The sequence below is a fragment of the Pimephales promelas genome, chromosome 22, assembly GCF_988280905.1.
Source record: "Pimephales promelas chromosome 22, fPimPro1.hap1.1, whole genome shotgun sequence".
Classification (NCBI taxonomy): Eukaryota; Metazoa; Chordata; class Actinopteri; order Cypriniformes; family Leuciscidae; genus Pimephales; species Pimephales promelas.
Genome location: NC_142790.1, coordinates 24,089,805 through 24,114,801, shown reverse-complemented (window position 1 = coordinate 24,114,801; position 24,997 = coordinate 24,089,805). Strand labels below are relative to the sequence as shown.

General features: G+C 37.3%; 2 protein-coding genes and 1 long non-coding RNA gene across 4 annotated transcripts in view; 1 reads left to right on the top strand and 2 right to left on the bottom strand.

The window, feature by feature from the left end:
• Window positions 1-6,130, bottom strand: part of plppr5b (phospholipid phosphatase related 5b) — a 52,229-nt gene extending 46,099 nt beyond the window's left edge. For both annotated transcript variants that reach the window (XM_089125641.1, XM_089125640.1), the window contains exons 1-3: window positions 5,854-6,130; window positions 5,697-5,738; window positions 4,194-4,266 (exon numbers count right to left, since the gene is read on the bottom strand). In XM_089125641.1, the coding sequence (XP_088981767.1) occupies window positions 4,194-4,244 (51 nt within the window). In that variant the 5' untranslated portion in view covers window positions 4,245-4,266; window positions 5,697-5,738; window positions 5,854-6,130. The remainder of the gene's footprint in view (window positions 1-4,193; window positions 4,267-5,696; window positions 5,739-5,853) is intronic.
• Window positions 6,131-7,347: 1,217 nt separating this feature from the next.
• plppr4b (phospholipid phosphatase related 4b) lies at window positions 7,348-24,587 on the top strand. Its single transcript, XM_039671273.2, has 7 exons — window positions 7,348-7,706; window positions 10,610-10,795; window positions 15,986-16,115; window positions 17,173-17,368; window positions 19,969-20,026; window positions 20,915-21,088; window positions 21,427-24,587. The coding sequence occupies exons 1-7, from the start codon at window positions 7,629-7,631 to the stop codon at window positions 22,831-22,833; spliced, it is 2,229 nt and encodes a 742-aa protein (XP_039527207.2). The 5' UTR covers window positions 7,348-7,628; the 3' UTR covers window positions 22,834-24,587.
• On the bottom strand, window positions 17,283-20,939 carry LOC148969622 (uncharacterized). Its single transcript, XR_016149186.1, has 3 exons — window positions 20,848-20,939; window positions 17,496-17,586; window positions 17,283-17,404 (listed from the first exon to the last, which is right to left on the bottom strand). It is a non-coding gene; the product is annotated as an uncharacterized LOC148969622 (long non-coding RNA).
• Window positions 24,588-24,997: the final 410 nt, after the last annotated feature.

The window sequence follows — 24,997 nt, the reverse complement described above, 5'->3', positions numbered from 1 at the left end:
TAACAAATCAAAATCCCAAAAATCCAAAACAAATCCATAAAAAATGTACACATTATGTAACAATTATTTAACACATGAACAAAAATTATTTTATATATATATACATGTGTGTGTGTGTGTGTGTGTGTCAATTAAAAATATTAATAATGTAATATAAGGAAATAAAAAAATTATATAATACATAATAAAACATATAAATAATAAAACAATAGCCTATATATAATTATATATAAGAGTAGCTTTTATTAACTCCTTTAACTTCTGAATAACTTGTAGCTCAGCTGAATAACCTTTCAATTCATTTAGAATCTGTTCCTACATTGCAAAAACACAATTATGCAGAAAATATGCCTTCTTCTTGAAGAGAGTGCCACCCAAAACAGAAATGCTGTCAAGCACGCTTCCTTCTTATGATCGATATTTCAAAACCGAGCCCTCTGTGAACCTCATCACCGGACAGATCTCAACAAGGCATTTCGGACCACTTGCAAATATTTGCAGACAGCCTCGTCGCTGATTGCCGTGGCACAGCAAACAGCCGTTTCATTCCTGAGGCCCTGTGCCAGTCTCGGCCCTTCAGATTAATGAGGACGCCCCACGGGGAGCAATGACCAAGCATTTCATTACAGGCTAACAACAAAAGCTAATTCAGCACACTCCCTAATATCTGCGATCCCTTCGGACAGCAGTAAACACTGCCGCTTCGTGGAGGGAATTGACTATTTTGTTTTGCAGCACTCCACGCATGAAGTTCTAAAGAAGTCAGTGACAAGCTTAGTGAGCGAAAAGTGTTTTTGCAAAACTCTGCCACCCCAAACATAATTAAAAATTGATCAGGGTCTGTTGAGATTAATATAGATTTGGCTGTGAGAATTCATCCACAAACAAGCTTAAACCAAGCAGTTACAAGGACAGATTCTGTTTTCTAACAAAAGCTCTTTTACACAATTTAAACGGTGGCCATATTAAGTAAATAAAAGTAAAGTCTTTTTTTAATTATTTCTATAATTAGTATAAATAAGTATTCAAATTTAATAAATATAAATAACAATCACATAAATATAGACTGTACTGTTTTTGAAGACAAATAAAAAAATACAGTACAAAACAGTAATATTATGAAATATTATTACAATTTGAAATACCTGTATTATATTTTAATATATATTTTAAAATGCATCACTCCTTCAGTCTTCAGAGTCACATGATACTTCAGACATCATTCTAATATGCTGATTTGATGCTCAAGAAACATTTATTTTTGTCAATGTTGAAAAAACAGTTGTGCTATTTGATGAATAAAAAGTTAATAAGAACAGCATTTATTTGAAATACAATACTTTAATATTATAAACGTCTTTCCTGTCAATTGTGATCAGTCTAATGCATCCTTCTTGAATGCAAATATTAATCGTATTAACTGACCCCAAACTTCTAAACAGTAGTGTATAATGTTTTTTAATGTCGTATTGCTTTTTTTCCCCTCTCCCACTATCCACCAAATTTCTCTCCATCTTCAGGCCACAGTTTAAACTATGCCATTTGAAATGGTTTGCTATAAATATACAGTGAGAAATACATTTAAGACACGAGTAAATCAGTCTTTCATGAGAAATCTGCTGCTGGTTTGTGTTGGAGTTTCTTTGCATTATGGGTAAAGTGAGGCTTGATTGACTGCTGTGAGTCAGGCTAGACTCAATATGTTTCTTTTCTTTTTATTCATTTAATTTTTACATCAGTGGCGCTTTTACGTGCATGGATTCTCACTCTACACCGGAGATGCTTCAGGCTGCCTCAAACCATCTCTGAATTTCCCCAATATTCATGATGTTAAATATTATGAAAATTCAGCACGGCAGATTCTTATACAAGCTGTCAGGTGCAATGAGATCTGAAAGCATAATAAATTATCCTATATTCATAAGTAACAATACAATGCATCAGTTTCCCTGACTAACAATTTTATGGATATATGCAGGGGAATATGTGACTTACATAAATGCATTAAACATAAAGAGCCACTTGAATCCCTGCATGACGGCCGAATGTGTAGTATTTTTGGCAATACATCAATGAATTACTCTGCTAAGAAAGTTTCCGTGCCTTTAGGTGTGAGGGAAGATGCCGTATCTCTGGGTGTTAATGCATTGATGTATACCTCTGTGGAGACACTAGGATCTCAGTGAGTGTTAGTCTGGCCCACACACACACATCAGTACTGCAGAGGAAAGTTAAAAACCTCCTACAGTATATAACACCCACCTCTGCAGCTGAGCGCTACCGTGTGGGCAACTCTCTTTCTCAGCTCAATCCAGAGAGTTGCTGATGTGCATCTGTGATTTACTGTCAGACAAACTGTTCAAAAATTGTACCATTAGATTGTCACTCAGGAGGGTATTAGTAACTTAAAGGGATACTCCACTTTTTTTGGAAATAGGCTCATTTTACAACTACCTCAGAGTTAAACAGTTGAGTTTCACCGTTTTCGAATCCATTCAGCCGATTTTCTGATATTTAGAAGAATATCAGTAATCAGACAGTTTCTGGTCCCATTGACTTCCATAGGAAAAAATCTATACTATGTAAATCAGTGAGACCAGAAACTGTCTGGTTACTGATATTCTTCTAAATATCAGAAAATCGGCTGAATGGATTCGAAAACGGTAAAACTAAACTGTTTACCTCTGGGGGAGTTGTAAAATGAGCCAATATCCAAAAAGAAGTGGAGTATCCCTTTAAAGTGATAGTTCACCCAAAAAAAAAAAAAAAAAAACTTGTAGGAGTTTCTTTCTTCAGCTGAACGCAAAAGAATATGTTTTGAAGAATTTCAGTAACCAAACAGTTGATGGACCCCATTGACTTCCATAGTATGGAAAAAAATATATGCAAGTCAACAGTCTGGCCCATCAAAAACGATATAAATACTGTTCGTTTTCTCACACAAACCACTCGTTTGATGTCTTCCATCAATGTGTACTTACATTTACGAGTCATTAAATCATGTCTTCTGTGTGCATGCTCTTTGAGGTGGACCCCATATACCTCCATTATATGACTGACAGACAAGAACGTTGACCTAAAAATATCAAAATTGAAAATACTGTGGAAACAAAGACACCTACATCTTGGATGCCCTTGAGGTAAGCTAAAACATATCAAAAATTCATTTCAAAGTGAACTATGCCTTTAAAGGAAAGCCTGTTCACTCGGCGGCCATGTTTGCGACGCCTCCAGGCAGCTATTTTGGGCACCCAAGACCATGTTCTATCCATTTAAATGGGGGAATCCTGAAATAACATATTTAAATAATCAGCAACAAAACAGCAACAAAATCTGACATGAGCTGTCCTATAAATATTGGTTCTTATGCTCAAATTCACCTTATTCTTAATGCATGGCGTTGAGGATTCCAGTCTCATCCACTTCTATTTAGTTTAGCTGTACAAAAACTGTCTGTTATGGTGCCTAACATTGGAGACTGTACTATTATTTTCACATTATAACTATTATATTATTTTAAATATATTATTGCAAGCATAAACGCACTGGTTTTTAAGGCAAATTATTTTAGCATTTAAAGCATTTAGCGGCAAATGAATCGGAAGTGCCCACACAATCACAGAAAATAGCTACTGCATTGCAAAGTAAGGTGAACAGCATTAAAATAACTTGTTTTTCAGGCTAGACCAGCCAATGCACATGTGAAGTCCTAAGGAAGGACTTATTCCACCACATTGCGAGTTGTAGTGTTTCTCCCATTCATTAGTAAAATGAGTTCACTATATTTGTATATCTAAAGTATATTTTGGTTAAGAAAAAAATGTGTGCCTTTCAGGAAATTGCCCCAATGACAAGCATTTGTACACTCAAGGCACAATTTATACATGTTTTTTCACGGTGTACATCGCAGAACCTGATTTGACCAAGTACAACATGTTCCTGGATAAAGAGTGGTTGTGAGAACCAAAGTTGTGAGAACATTCCCTGTTAGATGGGATAATGCTTTCCCTCAAAAAGAGTCAATAGCAAAATATGATTTAGTAACCAAAATGTCTCTGAAGAATTGAATTCACATGTAAAGGTGTTCACAATGGGCCAGCTGTTGCTCTTCAAAATTGTTTATGCTGTGTAAAGGCTTCAAGATCACAGTTACTTTGTCATTATTATGCAGGTTGTGTATATGTGTTTCTTACCTCAACAGCGAGATATTTGTAGAATTCCTTGCGAATTCTTAAATCAGTCATTTTTTTCTGTAAACTTGGATGTCTGAAAGAAAGATAAGAGAGTTCAATGGGGGAAATATATTAGCAGCAGAAACCACTGGGTGGCAATAGTGATCCTCTTTTGATGGTTGCACCTGTTGTGTTTCTCAAAGGATAACACAAATTTGAGAAAAACATAAGAGTTCACAAACTTAAATAAGACTTTATGCTTTCTGAAAGTTTATAAAAGCACTTTTTATTTTGCAAGCTGTATCCACCAAGGTCACCATTTCAAAAGATTGATGTTTAAAAAGCATCCTTGAGCTTGTGGAAAGTGCGATATAAAATAAATAAGAAAACCAATAGAGTGACATGCATTCATAATATGTTGGCATAACATGCTTTCCAATACCACAGGAAAAGCATTTGAAAGATTTCTGAATCTCATATATTGTCTTTTTAATTAGTTGAATATTATATTCTTCTATGAAATTAACATATAGGTGTTTTTCAAATTAAATATTGCATTTGCAGCAGAGTGCAGTGAACTGTGTGTTGTGACACATTCCTCCCATAACCAACATTAAAAAAGTGACTTGTGCCACAGTAGACCTTCGGTTGACTCGGACCAGACATGACAGCTTCCATTGGCCCATGTGCATCGATGAGCCATGGACGTCGAACCAGTTTGTGGTTTGTACTTTGTACCGCCTCGGACCACTGTTGGTCAATTCTCAACCCACAGGCCTTGCTGTTTAAGAGATACTCTGACCCAGTCGTTTTGCCATAATTGGGCCATTGTCAAAGTCACTCAGATCTTTATTCCCGCCCATCTCTCCAGCATCCAACACTTTGATCCCCAGATTAATATGTGGCCTTGTTAGGAGAGGATATTCCACTTCACCTGTGACTGGTTATAATGTTTTGGCTCATCAGTAGCCTAATACCTCATTTAACTAATAGACAATAGCTATGTGATATGGAGGGTGGCTATAAGACGTATTTGGACAAATGAGACTTTGCCTTATATTACAATATATCAAACCAAGTGGCATTTATTTTAAAGAAATATAGCACAAGCACAGTTTTCAAGCAAACATTTCACAAACAATAGGTTTGCTGCTGTAGGTTTCAAATAATAAAACATCACTGTTCTTTAAAATGAAAACACAAATATTTGGACACTTCTTGGTTGTGAAACATTCGAAGAAAATGTGCATAGTTAATGTGAAAAACTAAACCTGTTGTTTCTCTGCTAGGGATGTGAACTTGAGAAGAACTAAAACTAAAGAACTAAAAGTTCTCACTGCATATCCAGCTGTGCATATAAGCTATGCACAATAAATTGTGTTATAGGGCTATTATTATAGTATAAACAATTAAACTTCGTACTGATTGTACAACACAAAAGACAAACATAAACTTCTTTAACAACTTTAAGTCAAAATAGCAAAGAAAAATCCATAATAATTCTGTGTGAAAATAGTGTCCTACCTTTATAAGACTTTAAAACGCCATCACAGGACCCTACTGGAGCTGTAAGGGAAATATTTAGTATTCTCTGCTGCTCGCCGCTCACATTTGTTTGTTTACTAAACTTTTGAAAGTAACTTACAACTCGTATTTAGGCTGTTAAATAGATGAGAATTACCTCAGTCTGCTGCTGTTACTGTTCTGCGCAAACGCTTCTTGAGTTTCTTGCACGCTTCAGGACAATGACCCACTGCTTCAGTCCACTTCATCACCTCATATCTGTTAGCAGGACATGCACACCTGCAGAGTTTTGTTTCTTTACGTGACATAACGCTGTTGTAAGATTGATGTAATTGGAATTAGAATAGAGACCGTTTTGTTTTTGTGGCGAAATAAATATGCCAGAATAAAGCTCTGTACACTGTGCACTGTACACTGTGCACTGTGCACGCATTACCTCCATTAGTGACGTCAGTTTAAAGTAGCAGCCATTTTTTCGACGAAATAGGTTTGTTTATTATTTCAATAGTTCTTTGTCTACTGTTTATAGTTATATTATTGTTGTTAAATTTTTTTTTGATGTGTAACTGTGTTTGGTTTTATATGTTCAAGTAAAAAAAAAAAACGAATTTCGATTAAATAAATCTGAATCGAGGTCACAGAACGATTTGCTGCAATAAAACCGCACGACCAAAGTTGTCTCAAGCAAAGTTATTAAATAATTGAACGCATATTGTTTCATGCATTTTCCCGTACAGATTTATATTTAATGGTTGTACTTTTTATACGTGTAAATATTATAAATTATTGCCATTTATTTATTGCGGGAGCATTGCCAATCTGAAAAAGGTTCGTCCTGACCATAGACAATAAAAGAAAGGTCCTGACTCCTGACACTGACAGAAGGCGATGAGTGGCCAAACTTCGTTGATCTTGCGCGCATGCGTCAACCACATACTGTATTCCAGTGAACTGCATTCTCTGCATTGATTTAACAGTTGAAATCAACTTAAGATTTCAGAATAATATGACAAATTCCATAGTTGACTCTATAAATGTTCTCAGACAGTTCTCAGTCAGGTTTCAAAGTGTCTATTTTGTCTATAAAGCCCCATTTGTTCTCAATTTAATCTCATTGCTGTCTAGGTAAATAATAAACATTTGAGATGTTTTTTTTTTTTTAAGATTTTTGAGAGTTTAATTCTCCAGGCATAGGTCAACCATATAGCCTACAGCTGCAGAGAAAAGGACATTGTTGAGTAGAATAATCAGTGTTTGTTTGGCCAGTGAACAACACTGTTGCCTTTACAACAAATATCATTTTATATTATAATCAAAGTTACTTAAATTTGCAGTGTTATTTCTCTTTCTCTATTTTACAGTATCCTTGATCATTAATAACGTGTTAAATAGGCTAGCTCAAGCTGTTTTGAATTGCTCATGCATTGCATTGTGTACTGGACCCCATTGAATCCCATACCACTTTGGTAATTGTTGTATGTTGTAGCCTGTTCTGAACACTGAATGCCTTTTTATAATAATAAAAAATACCTTTAATTCATCCCCTATTCTACAGGAACACGTTCAACGGTTTGGCTACCGTATTTGTGACATTATTAATAATAATGCGAATGACTGGAGGAATGTAGCCTACAGCTTTTGCGCATGCGCTTCAGGACGAAAGCCCCTCATCCGAAAAATCTGATGTCATCTTGCCGGCAATATTTTCCTCTCTGTCTGTATTTTCAATTTCAATCATATTCCACTCCACTACAGATAGCGTGTGTAATTTGTGAAGGGTGTAGTAGACTGTGTGTCGTTTGTTTCTGTTTGCACCCACATCATGCATCTGAATGGAGCAGCAGCAGCTGATATAGACGGCTTGTATTGTTGAATGAAGGTGGACGCTTAGGACACAACAGGTTATTAGCGTTTTTAAAGGACATAAATACGATGTCTGCGAGAGAAAGACTGAAAGAGAAGATGATAAAAGAGAGCGTGACACTGCTGCCATGCTTTTATTTCGTGGAGGTAAGTGACTATCTGTTTACATTTGCACGTTTGATTTGACAGGTGACAACTTAGGATATCCGAATATGACAATTCCATCAGGATAAATATTTAGCCTATGTATTACAGTCTGAATCTATAAATGTAGGCCTACTAAATTGTAAATCAATGTACTGTATGACTAGCAATAGTTTTAAAATTAAATCCGAAGAGATGTTATGTTATTGCCCATGATGCTCTTTCATAGATCATGAATGGACTTTCTATTCAGGTTTCTAAGTATCAACTTCAAGTCAGATGTTTCTGCTAAATTTCTTAGGAGAATTCAAACAAATGTTCGAGTTCATATTATAATTATCCCAAAAAAGAAAGAAAAAACCGATTTGTTATCTATTTAATGTCATTGCTATAGGAGAAACAATCAAGCTTTTTAGATACTTTATAAGCTTTATTCACCAGTGCTGCTGTTGACATAAAGTAAAAAATTAAATAATAATAAAATATAGTAAATATATTGATGTACAATTTTAAATATTTAAAATAATTTTTAAATTCACTATAATATAGAATCATTTATTTTAAACGTTTCTTATTCTTTATAGCTGTTTGTAATTGATTTGAATCTTGGACTGTTAAAAAAAAATCAAACTTAATGCTAAGGATTTTTTCTGAATTGGTTCAATTTTACTTGCCCTGCCAACATTTTCAGTGGCCCCACCACAAAAAGTAATAAATAAATAAAATAGACCTAGTCATTGTCTTTAAAACAAAGACAGGTTTTTTAGCCTGCTGTCACTTTAAGAGCTGCACGGATCCAATATACTCCAATATACTATAATTACACATGCATTTCTTTCTCAAATTTTTATGTTCAGTTAAGATACAACAGACTTGCCAGCTGACAGTTGCATCAACTGCAATCTTGGGCCATCGGGCAGTCCTTATTGTCGAGCCGTATTAACTTTTAGTTGCGTTTAATAAGCACAGTGTGCAAACAAAAATTAATCTCTAGCTTTATTATTTTTGCATTAAATTAAAATATTTTATACATTTCTATAATTAGAAATGTATAAATAATTTCGGTAGATATTTTCCTTGTAAATATCATTTATAGTTTGATATGTATGACTAACTGGCATAGAGTGATGTCAGCACTGGGATGCTGGTCTTCTCTCAGCTCTTCTTAGATGTTCGCCCCAGGAGGTACTGCTTTGCTCTCCATACATCACGAAGGGGTTAGTGGAATATATGTAGGTCAGTGTGACATGAAGAATTGAGGCAGTGCAGCTTCCACACCGCACATGCTTACACAAAACACGTGATCTAGTACTTAAGAGGAAGATCTAAGCGTGCACTCATACATTATGCAGGGTTGTGCTGAATCAGACATTTCAATTCATTTATTCATTCCTCCATTTGCTGTTTTTCTGTGAGGTTTGCAAAAGTCTTTGTAAATAAAGGTCTAGAAGATCCGGATTAACATATGTGAAGGTTTTAAGCAGGAACGGCTGGATTTTGTGCATGTCAATACCTCATTGAAGTTTCCACAGGCAATACTCTTATCGTAACCGGTCCTTCACCAAGCGGACACCATCTGTACCTGCGGTGATGGTGCCTGTCCCGCATGGATCTGAAAATAGCCTCTAAGAAACACTATACCCCCCAATTACAGCAATCAATTATTAAGACCTCAGTTTCACCTCTTCTATTCATTTGGGATCATCTTAAAATCAACATGAAATGCATTCACAACCCATTATTCTTCCATAACGTGATTGGAAATGGATTTTCAATCAGAAAAAAGTGAAATTTGATCTATTTTTTTTTACTGTTTCTCTATAATCACCTTAATTATTCCACAAATGAGCAAGTTTGTTCGCAAAATCGGCCAGTATATTTTATGGAAGATTGTTTTGTCGTATTTACCATGGTAAGCCAGTTATTAAAAACCTTAAATTTCTTTACAGTAGAGTGATCGAGGTCAGCTTGCGGGCATGTGATATGCAGATGGTTACAGCAAGCAGCTGCCGTTCTGTGCTGATTCTGCAGAGTTGGGTTGTGACCGGCCGATACCACTGACGCCTATTTTCTACCAAAGCACTGGCACTTGGGACGAACCGTAGGAGATTTACATAAACACGAACGTCAAAGAGAATCGTAACACATGATATGGCACACATCAAAAGCCTACTTCTTAAATTACAGTAGATTTTATGTTTTACATACCAGATAATTGTTATTACTGAGCCTTCTCCCATCAGAGCACATTGCGCATTTCGGAAGGAAACTAAACGGATACTGACAGACTGGGAAGATAGGTGCTGCAACAATGTAAAATATGTGAAAAATGTATTGTTGAACATTCAAGTCCAAAAACAAAATCAACACCCCTTTAAGATTTATGTATTTGAATGACATATCATTGCGTTAAGATTTAACATAAACAAACTTAATATTTGATGTATATTTATCAGTCATACATTACATAAATGAAATGGGTAATATTTATGCACTTATATGCTCTCAAACATGGCATAGTTTATTATAACTATATATCATTGTGAAAACAATTCAATTTGTTTCAATCGAATTTCAATGTGTAAGCCATACCAATTCACCCCCCAGAACCAATCAAATCATATTTTCACCATGTGAGTTTCTAATTCACAAAGAGCTTTCTCTATAATGTTAGTGTGACTCCAATTCTGTGTTCCTGTCCCCATTGGTCTATTATATTAATGACCTAAACTCATTAAATGGCTTCCGTATATCTAGGATATTATTTATTTTGTAACGGGTTTATTTTGCAATAATGTCAGGCAGACAGTATGTGCATTTCCAAAGGGACATGTTACGTGGTGGACAATGTAATACCTTGAAAATGTTTGTTGAAGAGTTATGTGATGTTTTCTCATCTCTAACAGCTTCCTCTCCTGATCTCATCTGTGGTCAGTGTGTATTTCCTGGAGTGGACGGACATTTTCAAACCGGTCCGCTGGGGTTTCAGCTGCCACGACCGCAGTCTGAGTCTGCCTTATATCGAACCCACGCATGAGGTTATTCCCTTCCTCATGCTCCTCAGCCTTGCTTTCGCAGCTCCTGCTATTACGGTCAGTCTAACCCTGTAGTGCTACACACACATACATACATACAAGATGCACTCATGCTTCTGGATACTGTACATTCCTGCATATGGGTAAACATGCGTCTTTATTTGTGTGTGTGTATTAAGGCACTTTGTGTTTCAGCCAAGCTGGACATGACTATTCAAACAATCATAACACTAATCTCGCAGTGCCAGAGCGATCGGCATAGAGTCTAGTCTACTCTGCATAATAAGAATAAATGTTTCTTGAGCAGCAATTCAGCATATTAGTGTCACATTGATGTTTAATTTAGGTTTTCCTGATTTGCCTTATGACCAGTCCACATTTTGGTCTGTCCCAGACAAAAGATGACCAATCGTGGCGATTTCTGTGGCCGTGGCTCCTAAACAGCGGTTCTACATCATACAGTGAGAGAGGTTCAAAGATGGCTGTTTTCACATTTTTTCAACCAAAGACAGCCTGGTTTAATTCTCTGACTATGTCAGAAGTTTAGCATGATCATCTCACGGTATTTGATGTTTCGACTAGGGATCAACCGATATGGATTTTTTTAGTGCCGATACCAATACCGTTTTTTTCTCATCGGCCTTAGCCGATGATGACCAATACGGGTTGCCGGTTTTCTTGAGCCGATACATTTTGCTCCCTCAATGGGCTATATGCACGCATAAGTTCCGCATTTGACGCAAGGATGCTCGTCCATTTGCGGTTGTGGAGATTTAAGCGGAGGAAAACGGGATTATGGCAGAGTCTTCAAAATTGACTGTCCTCCCGTCTTTGAAACGAAACGTACATACGTTTAGATGTAATTTTATATATAGTTATGTTTATTTAATATAATTTTAAAAAGAAGCATAAACACAACGAGGGGTGTCTGTTTTATCTGTTTTTGTGACTAACGTTTCTTTAGTATAACCATGGAGTATAAAATTCAATATAAATTCTCGGTATTGCATTGGACTGTACGATCGGCGGAAGTTATCGAGCATCCTTAATCCTTCACCGTAAATACCGCCGTGCATAGAGCTCATTTACATCATAAAAATGACGTGATTTTAACAAATGTTACAGGTCTCAATTTAATAAAAGTAACATTTATTTAACTTAAAAAAAGCATTTAACAAATAGTAAAAACATGTGAGGTAGAACCAGAACAAGTAGATAAACAATATTTAACAAATATTAAAAACAATGAGGTAGAACAAAAAAAAAAAAGTTCAGTGCTGAAAATAAATATTTAAGCATAAATAAAATAATTATACTATTGCACACAGAATGATAAAGTGCCTATTAACTGCCATGGTTTAAATTTTTCTACATAAAATACAATGAACATGTCTAGTCTCTGATTTCACTGCGATATAAAGTCTATAAATAATGCCGTGGAAAAAACTAACGCGAACGCATTAAAAAACGCAAATATCGGCCGGCCGATATATCGCCCGATCACTAGTTACGACCTACGTCTACTATGAAACATGAAATGGCGTATTGATTATTGCGACACAACGCTAAAACGTACAAATTCTTACCTCAAGCTCCATTTGCGAAATTGGCATGACAAGTTGGCCTTTTTTCCCTAGCATTGACCATATTCTCCTCGTTCGCTTCCTCTTCCTTTTTTTCAGCACACATAAAAACCACAATTGCCAAAGTGAGATTCATCTTGCTCTATTTGTTTACCAAGTTTTATTCTTCTATCTATACTAACTTGCATCGTAGCCTATGATTCAATAGGAGTCATCATCGTACAGTATACGTCATACCCAGTGTGATTTGTAATTATCTTATAGGATTGCTAAGTCTGTAGCAGGCATTAGTTCTAGTTCATTCATTAGTTGCAATAGTCCTGATTAGTTCACTCCTCTTTCCTGTTCCTTTGTTCTTTCTTGGGTTATAATGCACGGCCAAACCACGACAGTTGATTTCTGAAGGATCACGTGACACTGAAGACTGGCGTAATGATGCTGAAAATTCAGCTTTGCCATCACAGGAATAAATTGCATTTTGCAGAATCACTGTTTAGGATTTTTAGATTATGTCACAGACAGACAACTACCGGTAAGCTGAAAGTGGAAAATACAGCTATGCTCATAAATTTTGACTTGCTGATAAATGTTGAATATCTTTTCCAAACTAAACTGAAAACTCTATGACAGGAAAGTTGTTCCAGGGCAAACTATGGATGTGGATGCAGGAGCATGTCCTACTTGAGTAAATGTATAGTTTGGCTGTGGTCTATTATCACAGCTGACACACACCAACTGGCCTCCCCTTCAGAGCCTTATCTGACACTACAGAAAAGAAAGCTTGGGCACGAATTGCTAAAATACACAATGAGATTTTCCTCACGCTACTCCGTGAGCAATGAGCTGTCAGATAGCATCTTTCTCTCCTCAACTCTATGACACCATCAGTACATCAGTGCACTGCCAGAACGTCTGCCAGCCCTCTGAGGATGCCCTAATGACACAGTGAATTTGCTGTTCTCTTCTTCTAGCTAGCAAGGAGTCCTCAGGTTAACTGCTAGTATTAGAGGAGATGGGTGCAGTTTTGCAGCAGGCTTTATTGTGGATTTTTTGGTAGTTTGGTTGTTCACTCGTACTGAAAATCAGATTATTTCACACTCAAATTCACGTCGAGTTTTTGGGGCAGATTGCTGTTGTTTCTGAAATGAAGGATGGTTGGTTTCACGAACGCTAATGGGCACTTGGCGCTAATGAGTTCTCATCTCTCTGATCTTCTGAACTTATTTGTAGATGATAGTTACTCTATTTAGAGGCAAATTAAAGAATCAAACATAGACCGAGATCATCTTCACACTTGGTAAATTGTCTAAATACACCGCAGGCATTTTTTAAAAAATATTAAGGTCAAACATTTATCAAGCATGTCATCAAATTTCTTTACATTTTATGATTTTTATCTTCAGGCAATAACATAATAAGATTGAATATATCATATTAACACGATGACTCTCCAGTAAAACAACATCTAAATATGCCCAGAAGGTAATTGTATTGCTTTATATAAGGGTTTAGATAAACTTTTACTTTTAGACTTCCTTAGGAACAATAAAATGCACACATTAGTTGATATTCAACAATAGTATAGAGCTATAATATTAAAACGGATGAATAATCTGGCCTTGGGTGACTTTAATGAAAAATGTTCATACTGAAACCTCTGACATTTTTTAGCAGACTTTGCAAATATGAGCACGGTTTGAGACTTTGTTCTCTTTTGAAAGTACAGAGTAGACATGTGAAATGAATGAATTTTTTGTTGACTGTTGCATAAAAGTGATTTTTTCATTCCTACAGTACAGGAAAGAGAAACAGAAAGCACTCACTGAACGACCAAAATGACTAGCATTAGAAAGACACCCGATGTGCTTTTCTATGCAGCATGTGGCCACCATGCTAGCTATTTTAGGTAATTAAATAATTTAGGAAGCATAGAGATCTCTGATCACATTTTCATCTTTTCTCAGCAAGTTCTGCTGCATTAAAAATGCATAACAAAGTGTGTCTAAAAACTCATTTTAGCTGTCCAATAATGACATTAAAAATGACCTACTCCTTCTTTTCCTTAGTGCATTCCTGGGTGTAAAATCTGTTTACCTACATAGGCCTGATTTAGCATCAGGCAGGAAGTGACTGCAGGCATTGAGATGTCCTGTTGTTTCTCCAGGTGTCATGACTCGATATCAGTGTCTGAGAGCCGAGTTGGTCAGATGGGATGGGATGGTGGGATCTGCATGCTTTTGGGATCCGATTCAGGACACGGCGTGGCACATGGACGAGCCAATGTTTAGATCGTATACTTTAGGCTGGAGCGTAGAGCACAGCCGATATCAATCCCGTGATCCCACTGGGATTTAAACTCCTCAACTGGCGACATATGCAATATAGAATAGAAGATTGCTAGCTGTTGAGTATGTTCAGCCTAATTGAGCTGAACACATTTGTGTTTTGATCTGATTCGCCACCCTCCACCGATCTACCAATCACGGAGTCAGTAGTGTTGCGCATTCGGGTTGCCAGCTCTTCTCTAGTTACCACAACATCAGATACACACGTCGGAATCGGATAAAGAAATGTCTAACGTTGCGAAACCAAAAAAACTCCATATGAATCTGAAATACTTTGTGACAAAGTCCGAAATAAATGATAAACAGAAAAAAAAACACTCATTGGCATTGGAAGCTTCTTGTAGCAGCCTACGTTCATGCTGGATCCTGCAGCATATCTGGCAACCTCGAGTGAAGAAGGATAAAAAAGTGATTGCAGTACCAGTTTTGGCCACAATCTTGCATACGGCTCCTTTAACAATATATTATATTGTATAAATATTAAGTACTGTATTATAGTTCATAGAGCCCGACCTATAAAGGATTTTGAAGGCCGATATCGATACAACTATTTGTTGGTTTAAAATCCGATATTCCGATATATCGGCCGATATTTTTTTTTCTTTTTTTTTTCCAGAAATGCGCAACAAAACATTAACATATTTTCCTAACATTAGTTATTTGTAGTTCTTTATGAGTTTTAATATTATGATAATGCATTTTAAAAAGAAACTTGTGCCCTCTGGTGGACAAACTATACATCTCCAACACTCATGACATTGTTGAAGCGTGTTTCGTCCGTTTTTATTTTATTTTTGAAATATTCATTTATCGGCCATTATAACTGCCGATGCCGATAGTTTGGAAAATGACTAATATCGGCCTGTCGATAAATCGGTCTGACTCTAATAGTTCACTTCAGCACTTTACAGCTCTAATGTTTGTGCAGAAGTCAGTGGGTGCGTGATATCAGAAGACAGAGAGGTGAAACGACGTGGACAGATCTGGAGCAGATTACGTATGGATGTGCCTTTGATGCACAGTGACAACCCTGCTTAAGATGGGCATTAATACATAAGCGTGCAATGATCAAAACGGCCGCTCTCTCAACCCATGAGACAGCTGATTGCATTATGGCTCATCAAAACTGTGCATTTACAAGTAGACAAGAACATTATGGCTGTTCTGTTTAGAGGCTTCACTTCAGAGCTTCTGGATTTGGTGTCATGGTAAAAAGAACCCCATGAAGAGTTAGTATGAGACCGTTGAATGCAATCTGAGAGGAGTTCTGAACATTTGATCCACTCCCACCTCTGTCTTGTTGTGTTGCGTGTTCACAGATCATGATCGGAGAGGGGATTCTGTTCTGCTGTCTGTCGCGAGCGCAGTGCGGAGGTGGAGCTGAAGCCGATATCAATGCGGCCGGCTGCAACTTTAACTCTTTCGTCCGGCGAGGTGTCAGGTTTGTGGGTAGGTCACATTTCTAGCAGATAATATGTTCTTTCTGTCCTGATTAGTCTTTTTTTTTTAAAGGACCACATGGAATGTTACATTTTTGTTTCTGGAATTCTGTGTTGTGAACAATGTTCACAAGGATACCAGTTACGCATTAAATGCACACACACAAAAAAACCCCATATCTTTCAATATATCAGTGGACATATTGGTATCGACTGATAAGACTTTTTAATGTTATCGTTAACAGTAGAATAAGCTGATTAATTATAGCCAAATGATTATGAGATCCCACAATATTTCTAGTTGTCTAACTGTAAGGGATAAAATGTACATCCAGCCAGTTGTTCTCTCTGTCTTGCATCAGCCTGAAGGGGTTTATTCTGAGATAACAACCGACTAGATGTACATTATCCCGCTTTTACATGGCTACTTGCTATAAATAAATAATAAGACACAAAATATTGATCTGAGTTCAAATATTTTAAACTCAAAGCTTCCGCGGAGAGAGCATTGCTAGTGCGGCAATTTCAAACTAGACAGACATTTAAGAGATACGGTATCCAGTCACTCGTTACACAGCATTTCGCCACATAAGTAATTATGGAGATATGAGATATTGATTTCAGATTAAACTGTTTTAAATTCGTACCTGTTTGTATCTAATAATCCAACAGTGTACAAAGCAATAGACACAAAATGGCAGCAGCTAGGTTTGTATGATAATGGAGAGCGAGTCCACGAGTCCATTAAATAGCTGCACACAAAATATTGATTTGACTGAGTTTTAATATTTTATTAGCTCACCAAATGCAAAACTAAAAAAAAAAACAGTTCCTAGCAAGAGTATAGCGCTACTGACTTTAGTAACCCGGATGAGCCTGCGTTATCTGTTTTCAGCGGTTGATATCTGGGAATAACATGCCGCTGGATGGCGTGATCGACCAAATCAGAATCAAGGATTCCCCAGAGCTGTGTAATAAATAAAATTATCCAATATACTTGTTATCAATTTAAAGTAAACACCAGTAATAATCAGATATCAGTGCATTAACGGTCTTTTTCTTTTCAGGCGTTCACGTGTTTGGCTTATGTGCAACTGCTTTGATTACCGACATCATCCAGTTGTCGACGGGTTACCCCGCCCCTTACTTCCTGACTGTCTGCAAGCCCAACTACACTTACCTCAATGCCTCCTGTGAAGAAAGTTTCTTCATCCTGGAGGACATCTGCTCAGGATCTGACGCTGCTGTCATCAACGCCGGCAGGTACAGCTCTGATTCTCGACAAACGGAGATAGATCTCTGTTGGATTAACAGTGCCACAGTCATGTGAAACAGATTATCTTAACACCCGCTGATACAGACAAGTTGATAAAAAAAAATCTTGAAGTACCAGTCACGTGTGGATTCTTGACACTCAGGAATTCATCCGAACGATACAGGCACAGGAGCCCATACAGATCAAAGCCAAGCCTCACTGCAGCCTGTGAATAGGGGCTGTAGATTAACTGAACAGCTTTTGATGTACTTTTTAATAAGGTTGGTTTTCAAAGGAACGGATGAGGCTGGTGGTGACCATCTCTCCACTAGTGTAGATTCGCTAAATAATGAAGTACTAAAGTGGCTTATACATATTTATGCTGACAAATACAAAGATATTGTTTACTTCATTTATAACTCCCCCTCTGTCTGAATTAGATTCGCTGTTGTGTCCTTTATCTGTCGTAGACCTGCAAATATAATCTGATGTCTCAGGTTTTGAAAGTGTTAATAATATGGAAGTTAATTGCATCCGATTTCGAAGGTATATGCAGTCAAATCAGGTTATTTCCTGCTTATGTGACCTGTGCTACTGTGAATGTTTATTTATCCTCTAAACAGTCAGAGAACATGCAGACACACCATTAGGTTCAACAGATTCAGTGCACCATGGGAGTCTCCCAAAGAGCCAATAGCCATGGGCATAAACAGTGTCTCTATAACATTCACATTAGTAATTACTATTCGCACAGACAGAATCTACAGAATCTATTGATCTGTCTATTAGTCCCAGATAGCAAACTGACATTGAATCAACGTGGAAATATGACATCGAAACAACGTTGATCTGACATAGTTTTGCTCATCGAATTAACGTTGAACCAACGTCAGACGCGTCATTCTTTCAAAACTAACGGAAAATCAACTTGAAATCAACGCGTTGTTTCAACGTTATGAAAGCAAACCAATTTTCGATTTCATTTAGCTTTGAAGAATGCCGCGTCTGACGTTGGTTCAACGTTAATTCGATGAGCAAATCAACGTTGTTTCAATGTCATGAGAGACGTCGTTTCCACGTTGATTCAATGTCAGTTTGCTGTCTGGGGTGCTGTCAAAGTTAACTTTTAATTTAACACTATTAACGCATCATCCAGGTTTTTTTCCCCGTCATGCTTTTGCTAGAGAGACATTACATGATCACGCTCTTATTCAAACAAATGATTTTAAATGCTGTCTGTAAATCTCCTGTCTGTGTTTAAATTACTTTTCCAATCTTCCAATCTACAGCACAGTGGTCGACTCCTGTTTTATTGTACTATATAAATAAATAAACTAAACACACACACTTGTGCGCACAGAAGGCCGCTTCAGACAGCACTCGAACGGACAAAAACACAAAATTATGCCAAAATGCCCTTTTTGCAGAGTATACGCTGATTTCACGCAGCCGCCATTTTGAAATGGCTCTGGTGGCAAGAAAAGCGGAAGTGTCACCTTTAATCATAGGAGAGCCGCGAATGCGATGGCGTATTGTTGTGTTTAATGTAGAAATTTGTTATTCTAAAAAAAGTACATACATTTCTTTCATACTTTAGACTATATACAGTGAAATTTATACATTTATAAGTACATTTTTTATATATACTTTATATATATATATATATTCAGAACATAAAAAAAGAAGCAGGAACGAACTATATACATATCCTATATTGGATATTTACATCTAATAGTTTAAATCGCGGCAACAGCAGCTTCAGGTTGGTAGTCCAAGGCATTGTTGTCTATCTGTACTTTCGGGATTCTTCCCACCGGAGCCTCGCTTTCGGTTTCAAAATGGCAGCTGCGTGAAATCAGCGTATCCTTGCGAGTACAGTCTCAAATGAGTTAAATGAAGTCTGAACGTAAAGGGTTGTGAGAAAATGGGATGTCAGATCCACGTGATGTGCATCGGGTCTTAAATTGACCGCAGCCTAATAAATCTGCTGCTGTCTGTCATTAAGGATAATCAAAGAACAAAAGAAAAAGAGAAAATCGCTCACTGCACTTGACTTAATAACTTTTGTAGTCTGTATTTTAATCTATAATTTATGCAGTGAAGACTGTGTTCTACCTGTTAGAAGTACCTTGATAATCTTAAAGCACTGTTTACCAGGTTACATGGGACAATAACTTTTTGTGCTTTATGACAGGGCAAGTAAAAATCTGAACTAGTCTGACTGGGCCAATAGAAAAAAATGAGCCCTGATATATTGTATTTGTATTGTATTGTATTTGCATTTATTACAATGGGTTTATGTGAAGATTGTTTTAAGTTCACTTGAATTAAAAGTTGTTATATTTTTAAAGCCTAATAAATGTTAAAATTGATAGCTTTTTTAATTACACAGTAATGCTGAATGGCTATAACGGCTCGAATTAAGGGGAGATCTATTTCATCTGTCATCATCAGTAGCAGTATTGGTATATAGAACACAACTGCATAGCAATACACTAAAAACCACCTCTAACGCAATGTGTAGGAATGTTTCAAATGTGTCTAATGTATTCTTGTTTCCAACTCTTTTGATGCCAGAACTGATCGGAATTGCTTTCATTTATTTTAGAAAATCCTTCCCGTCACAGCATGCAACACTGGCATCCTTTGCTGCCGTGTATGTCTCGGTGAGTAAAAGTCAGTCATTTAGAAGTATTCAGACACTTTCAATTCAGACTAACAGATAAAAAAGCTGCACTCATGTCACCTTCTGTGAAAAACTGAACCTGATGTGAGGATAAAAGGACTACAGCTCTCTACTGTTATTTGTGCTGCAACAACCAGATGCCTTCATATAGTTTAGTGGACCTTGTCAAAGTAGCAAAACGTGTGAGTGTTGACCCCTTTGAGTTGTGTGTTTGTGTTTGTATGTAATTGTCCATTCGAGGGTAGGAATAAAACAATTTGAGCCTTTACATATTTCAACAAAATGCTGTTAAATAGCAAAACTATCATTCTAATTTTTTTCTGCTCTTGAAAGAAAAAAACAAACCAACATGAACCATGTGCACATTATATGTTGACAGAAGGCCACTAAAGGTATTTACATTTGCATAAAAAATGAATTGGCTAATTTAGATGTCAAATAATGTGTTTACATGCACAATCTTACCCCAAATTTGCATAAGGAGCTTAAAATGTGTTTGGTCATGTAAATAGTGTTCTAATGTCAGTTAAGAGTCATAAAGGTTGTTTTCAAAGGACACTGAATCATTTCTCTGGGCACCGACCAACTCGCAACTCTTGGGTCTTTCCAATCACAAAATACTCAAATGATTAAAATGTGATTCATTGGTGTAGCAATAATGTGGTCTATGTTAATCTCAAATCAGCTGATTCATGTTCCCTGTGGTTTATTCATTTTTGTCTTAAGTGTTTGAAGATTATTATAATTATCAAAGTGTCTTTGAACATTTTCAATGAAAAGCGTATGGTTTTGGCTCACTACCTGATTCTGCTACAGCTTGGAAACATCACAGCAAATCTGTCATCGTGATCATCTCTTTCTTGTGCAGATGTACTTCAACAGCACGTTGACTGACTCATCCAAACTGCTGAAGCCTCTTCTGGTCTTCTCCTTTATTATCAGTGCCATCATATGTGGCCTAACCCGCATTATTCAGCACAAGAACCACGCCATTGACGTTTACCTGGGCTTCCTGCTTGGAGGGGGCATCGCTGTTTACCTGGTGAGATGAATATAGGCATTTTATTATATATCTCATAGCATTTCAAAGCATCTTCATCAGATTGAATTGCATGTGCACAACATAAAAACATTTTAAAAAAACATGATTTAGCCAACTAGGACTTGTTCCTCGATCAGATCTGTGTTGGTTTTGGAACAACATTCCCATCAAATAAGCCAAGCACTATAGCTCTTTCTTCCCAAATTAGTTTAAATTTCCAAAATCCAGCCTGAGCCTAACCATAAAATCAGAACAGTTGATGTTGATCCCACTTGGCAAACCCTTATTATTAAGTATGTTGGGAAATTCCAATTAAATATTGTGTTTTGTCTGTCCAGGGTTTGTTTGCTGTAGGGAACTTTCAACCGAGCAAGGAGAAAAGGACAAGTCAGTTTCACATTCGGGATTCTCATCGAACTATGGCTGACGTGTGCCATCAAGGTCACCACCTCCCTGCCAAGAGCTGCAGTGGCAGCGACGGCCTCTCATCTTCATGCTCCGAGGGCATCCTACACCGCAGTGCCCAACACCATCAGGCAGGACCTCCAAGCAGCCTGAAAAAATCTCGCAGAGATGTGGAGGTCATCAATACTCGCAGCCCTCCACACAAGGAGAACATGGTGACCTTCAACACCTTGCCGAGAGTGCATACGCCCGCCATAGACGAGTCTGCCTTCCGGAACGCCACCATACACACGTCCTCGGTAGATTCGAGTCGATCCAAGCAGCTGCTGTTGCAATGGAAGAGCAAGAATGAGAACCATAAACATTCCCTGCATGCCATGGAAGGTGGACCAGGACAGTCTCCTCCAAACTGCATGGATGTCCGCTACAATTCTGAACCCTCAGCTGTGGGGATCAACGGTGAACATCAAGGACCTGGAACCCCGTATCTAAAAATGGCCACTGGAAGTACAACACTTCCAAGCAACCCCAGCGGAATCGCTGGCGGTGCTCGGATATCCATCCAGTCTCGGCCTGGTTCCTCGCAGTTGGTCCACATCCCAGAGGAGACGCAGGAGAACATGGGCGGCTTGCCAAACAACTCCCGTGACAAATGGCTGAAAAGCATGGAGAGGACTGTGGAGAAGGGCGATGAGGTACCGGTGGTTAGGACTAACTCTAACGGCCAGCCGCGCATCATGCAAGTCATTGCGATGTCCAAGCAGCAAGGTCTCCTGCAAGGAAGCTCTCCCAGTTCTGAGAGCAGCAGCCACACCAGCTCCACAGCACCGCTCCAGCGCTACAAGAGCCTAACTGAGGAGTCTGGAGGTCAAGGAAGCACTGGAGCCATCATTCGGGTGGAAGCCCATCCGGAGAACGGCAGACCCCTGGTGCATGCGCACTCCACGGATGGAAGTGGCTCCTGGACGTGGAAGTCCCAAAGCAGCTTAAGACAGTCCTTTGAGCTTAACGACTTGAATCGGGACTCGGAGAGCTCTGAATCCGTGAGAGATGGGAACAGCTCTACGGACAGAAAGAAGAATGGCTCTAATGCTCCCAAAGCCGTCGCTGTGCCAACTGTCCCTATTGTATCTCCAGCAGGCAGTAACCACCATCCCATCCAGACCATTTCCACCATCCGGGTCACTCCCATGGAAATGAATGAAACTGGTCCCGAGAGCCACGACTCCAGCTTGCGTAGAAAAACCAGGATTCTCATCCCTGAAAGAGGAAACAGTCCAGATAATACCAGGAACGTTTTTTACAAGGGAACATCCACCACCCCTGTTTTTAAAGAGTAGTCAGTCATTATCTTGACAAAACAAACAAATGAAGAAACCAGAAGAGGTTGGGTGTTTTTTACGTAGACACATTTGCTATGTTTTACACAGTTATGCATGAGATGATTCACCGACTTATTTATATATATATACATGACAGAAAGAAAAGCACAAAATCCAGGTTTTGGTCTTAATTCTGTTTACTTTTGTGGTAATAACATTGTAAACATATGACAGTATATCACATGGAAATGGTCTTACCTTTTATGCCACACTGTGAAGATGAAACTGTGACTGTGCCAAGTTTGAACTGCAACACTGTATTCAAGTATTTAACATCACAGATATCTAAAAGATTTTTTCATATAGTCATACTTTCATAGACACCATTCACTTATTCATACAATGATAACTATGCTAGCTGAAACTCTTATTTTTGTATTCTGTAAATAACTTTTAAACTTGGTGCTGCCAAATTCTAAACACACAAATTAGGGGGAAAAAAAAAACAGATCTTGAAATAGAAAAAAATACTGTTTTCCAATCTGTGCAGTGCACTCCTCTGAAAACTGTCATTTTAACTTTCTAATGACCATAAGTGCTTAGAATATTCTCTGTAGCAAATGATAGTCATAAAATGACATGCACTTCACGTTTACTACTTGCAATACAAATACTTTACATACTCTATGTATCTGTAGGGATTTGTACGTAAAAAGTATGTTCATGTATATTTCAATAGACGTTTTAGATTTGGTCCATACACGGATAGTGTATGTAACCGTTTTAATCCAATTCCAAACATGAAAAATACTAATGAGATTAATTTAATGTCCCACTCTTTTCTCAACTGTATATTTGCATAACAGAAATAACTGTACTGCTAGACAATATTCCATACTGATTACCTAACTGTGGTTAAACCACTGTGAGCTCCAGCTTTTTAGGCCAAACCGTTATTATTAAATGTTTTATACACTTGAGTAGCCCACTAAGAAAAAAAAATGGCTTTACTGTTTACAAAGTGATTTGCGATGAGGAAATCTAGCGTCATAGCTTAGCTGTTAAAAACTACAGCGGAGACATTTAATTCCATGTTAATTTACTGTGTAACGTTTTATAAACTGTAAACTAATGTGCCAAAATGGTATTTTAAAGAGAGGATTCTGTTTTGAAACATTTCTATAGAAGTCTGTATTCTTATAAACCACAAAACTCTTTCAGCACAGCTGTAGCCAATGCATGGTAGTTTGATATTTCACATGTATTTTTTGGTTTCCTTTTTGTAAATGATGCATATGTGTAGCAGCTGCAAGTGTGATTATTTATACTGAATATAAACTACTTGTTGACAATCTTTATAGATGCACTTATTTTAAATCACACCAGAACACACTGTATGTTATGTCTAATTTGTCAAGAGATTGTTTGGATACCTGTTAATGATTTTAGAAATGCCATGCAGGTAAGCATGCAGGTAGCAGTGTGTGTGTGTTTTCTGAGAAACATTTGACTCTGTAGCACTCTGTGTCACTATCATCGACACAGTGACGTGAGATTCGGTTTGGATAGGAATGAATCCAGTCGAAATCTGTTACAGTGATGTTATGTGTTAATGTTGCGCGGCCTGACAGACAAATAAAGTCAAACTCTGTTAATACACAGTTTGTTTCTAACGTAACATGGTTCTGTTTCCCTCTAGTAACATGGTAGATGAATAAAAACTGTGCTGTATCAGTGTTTGAATAAACATTTGCCATTTAACATCTCTTCAATCGTGAATTGGCTTCACATTTGCAATAGCGCTTTCCACAAATAGGGTAAGAAAAAAATTACAGAAACATGAACCTTCATTTAGTTTGACTAAATATTACATGTAGTGTTTTATTTTCTATTTATTTATTTAAGGTATGCCATTATTTTTTTTATTTTATGTCTGAATATAGTTTAAACCCAATTTGTGTTTTATGCCAAAATTATGTCATTGTTTATGATTGAATACAGTGGAAAAACATCAAGACAAGTCTTAAATGGCACATCGATTTGTACCTTATTCTTGGAAAGTGCCTTATACTTTGTTTCTTCGTCAATATTGTCATAAACAATAATGATCAGTCAGTGAAGAACAGTCAATTACACAAGTATGTACTGTGTCTGAAAAAACAACTTTAAATTGATGCCGTTG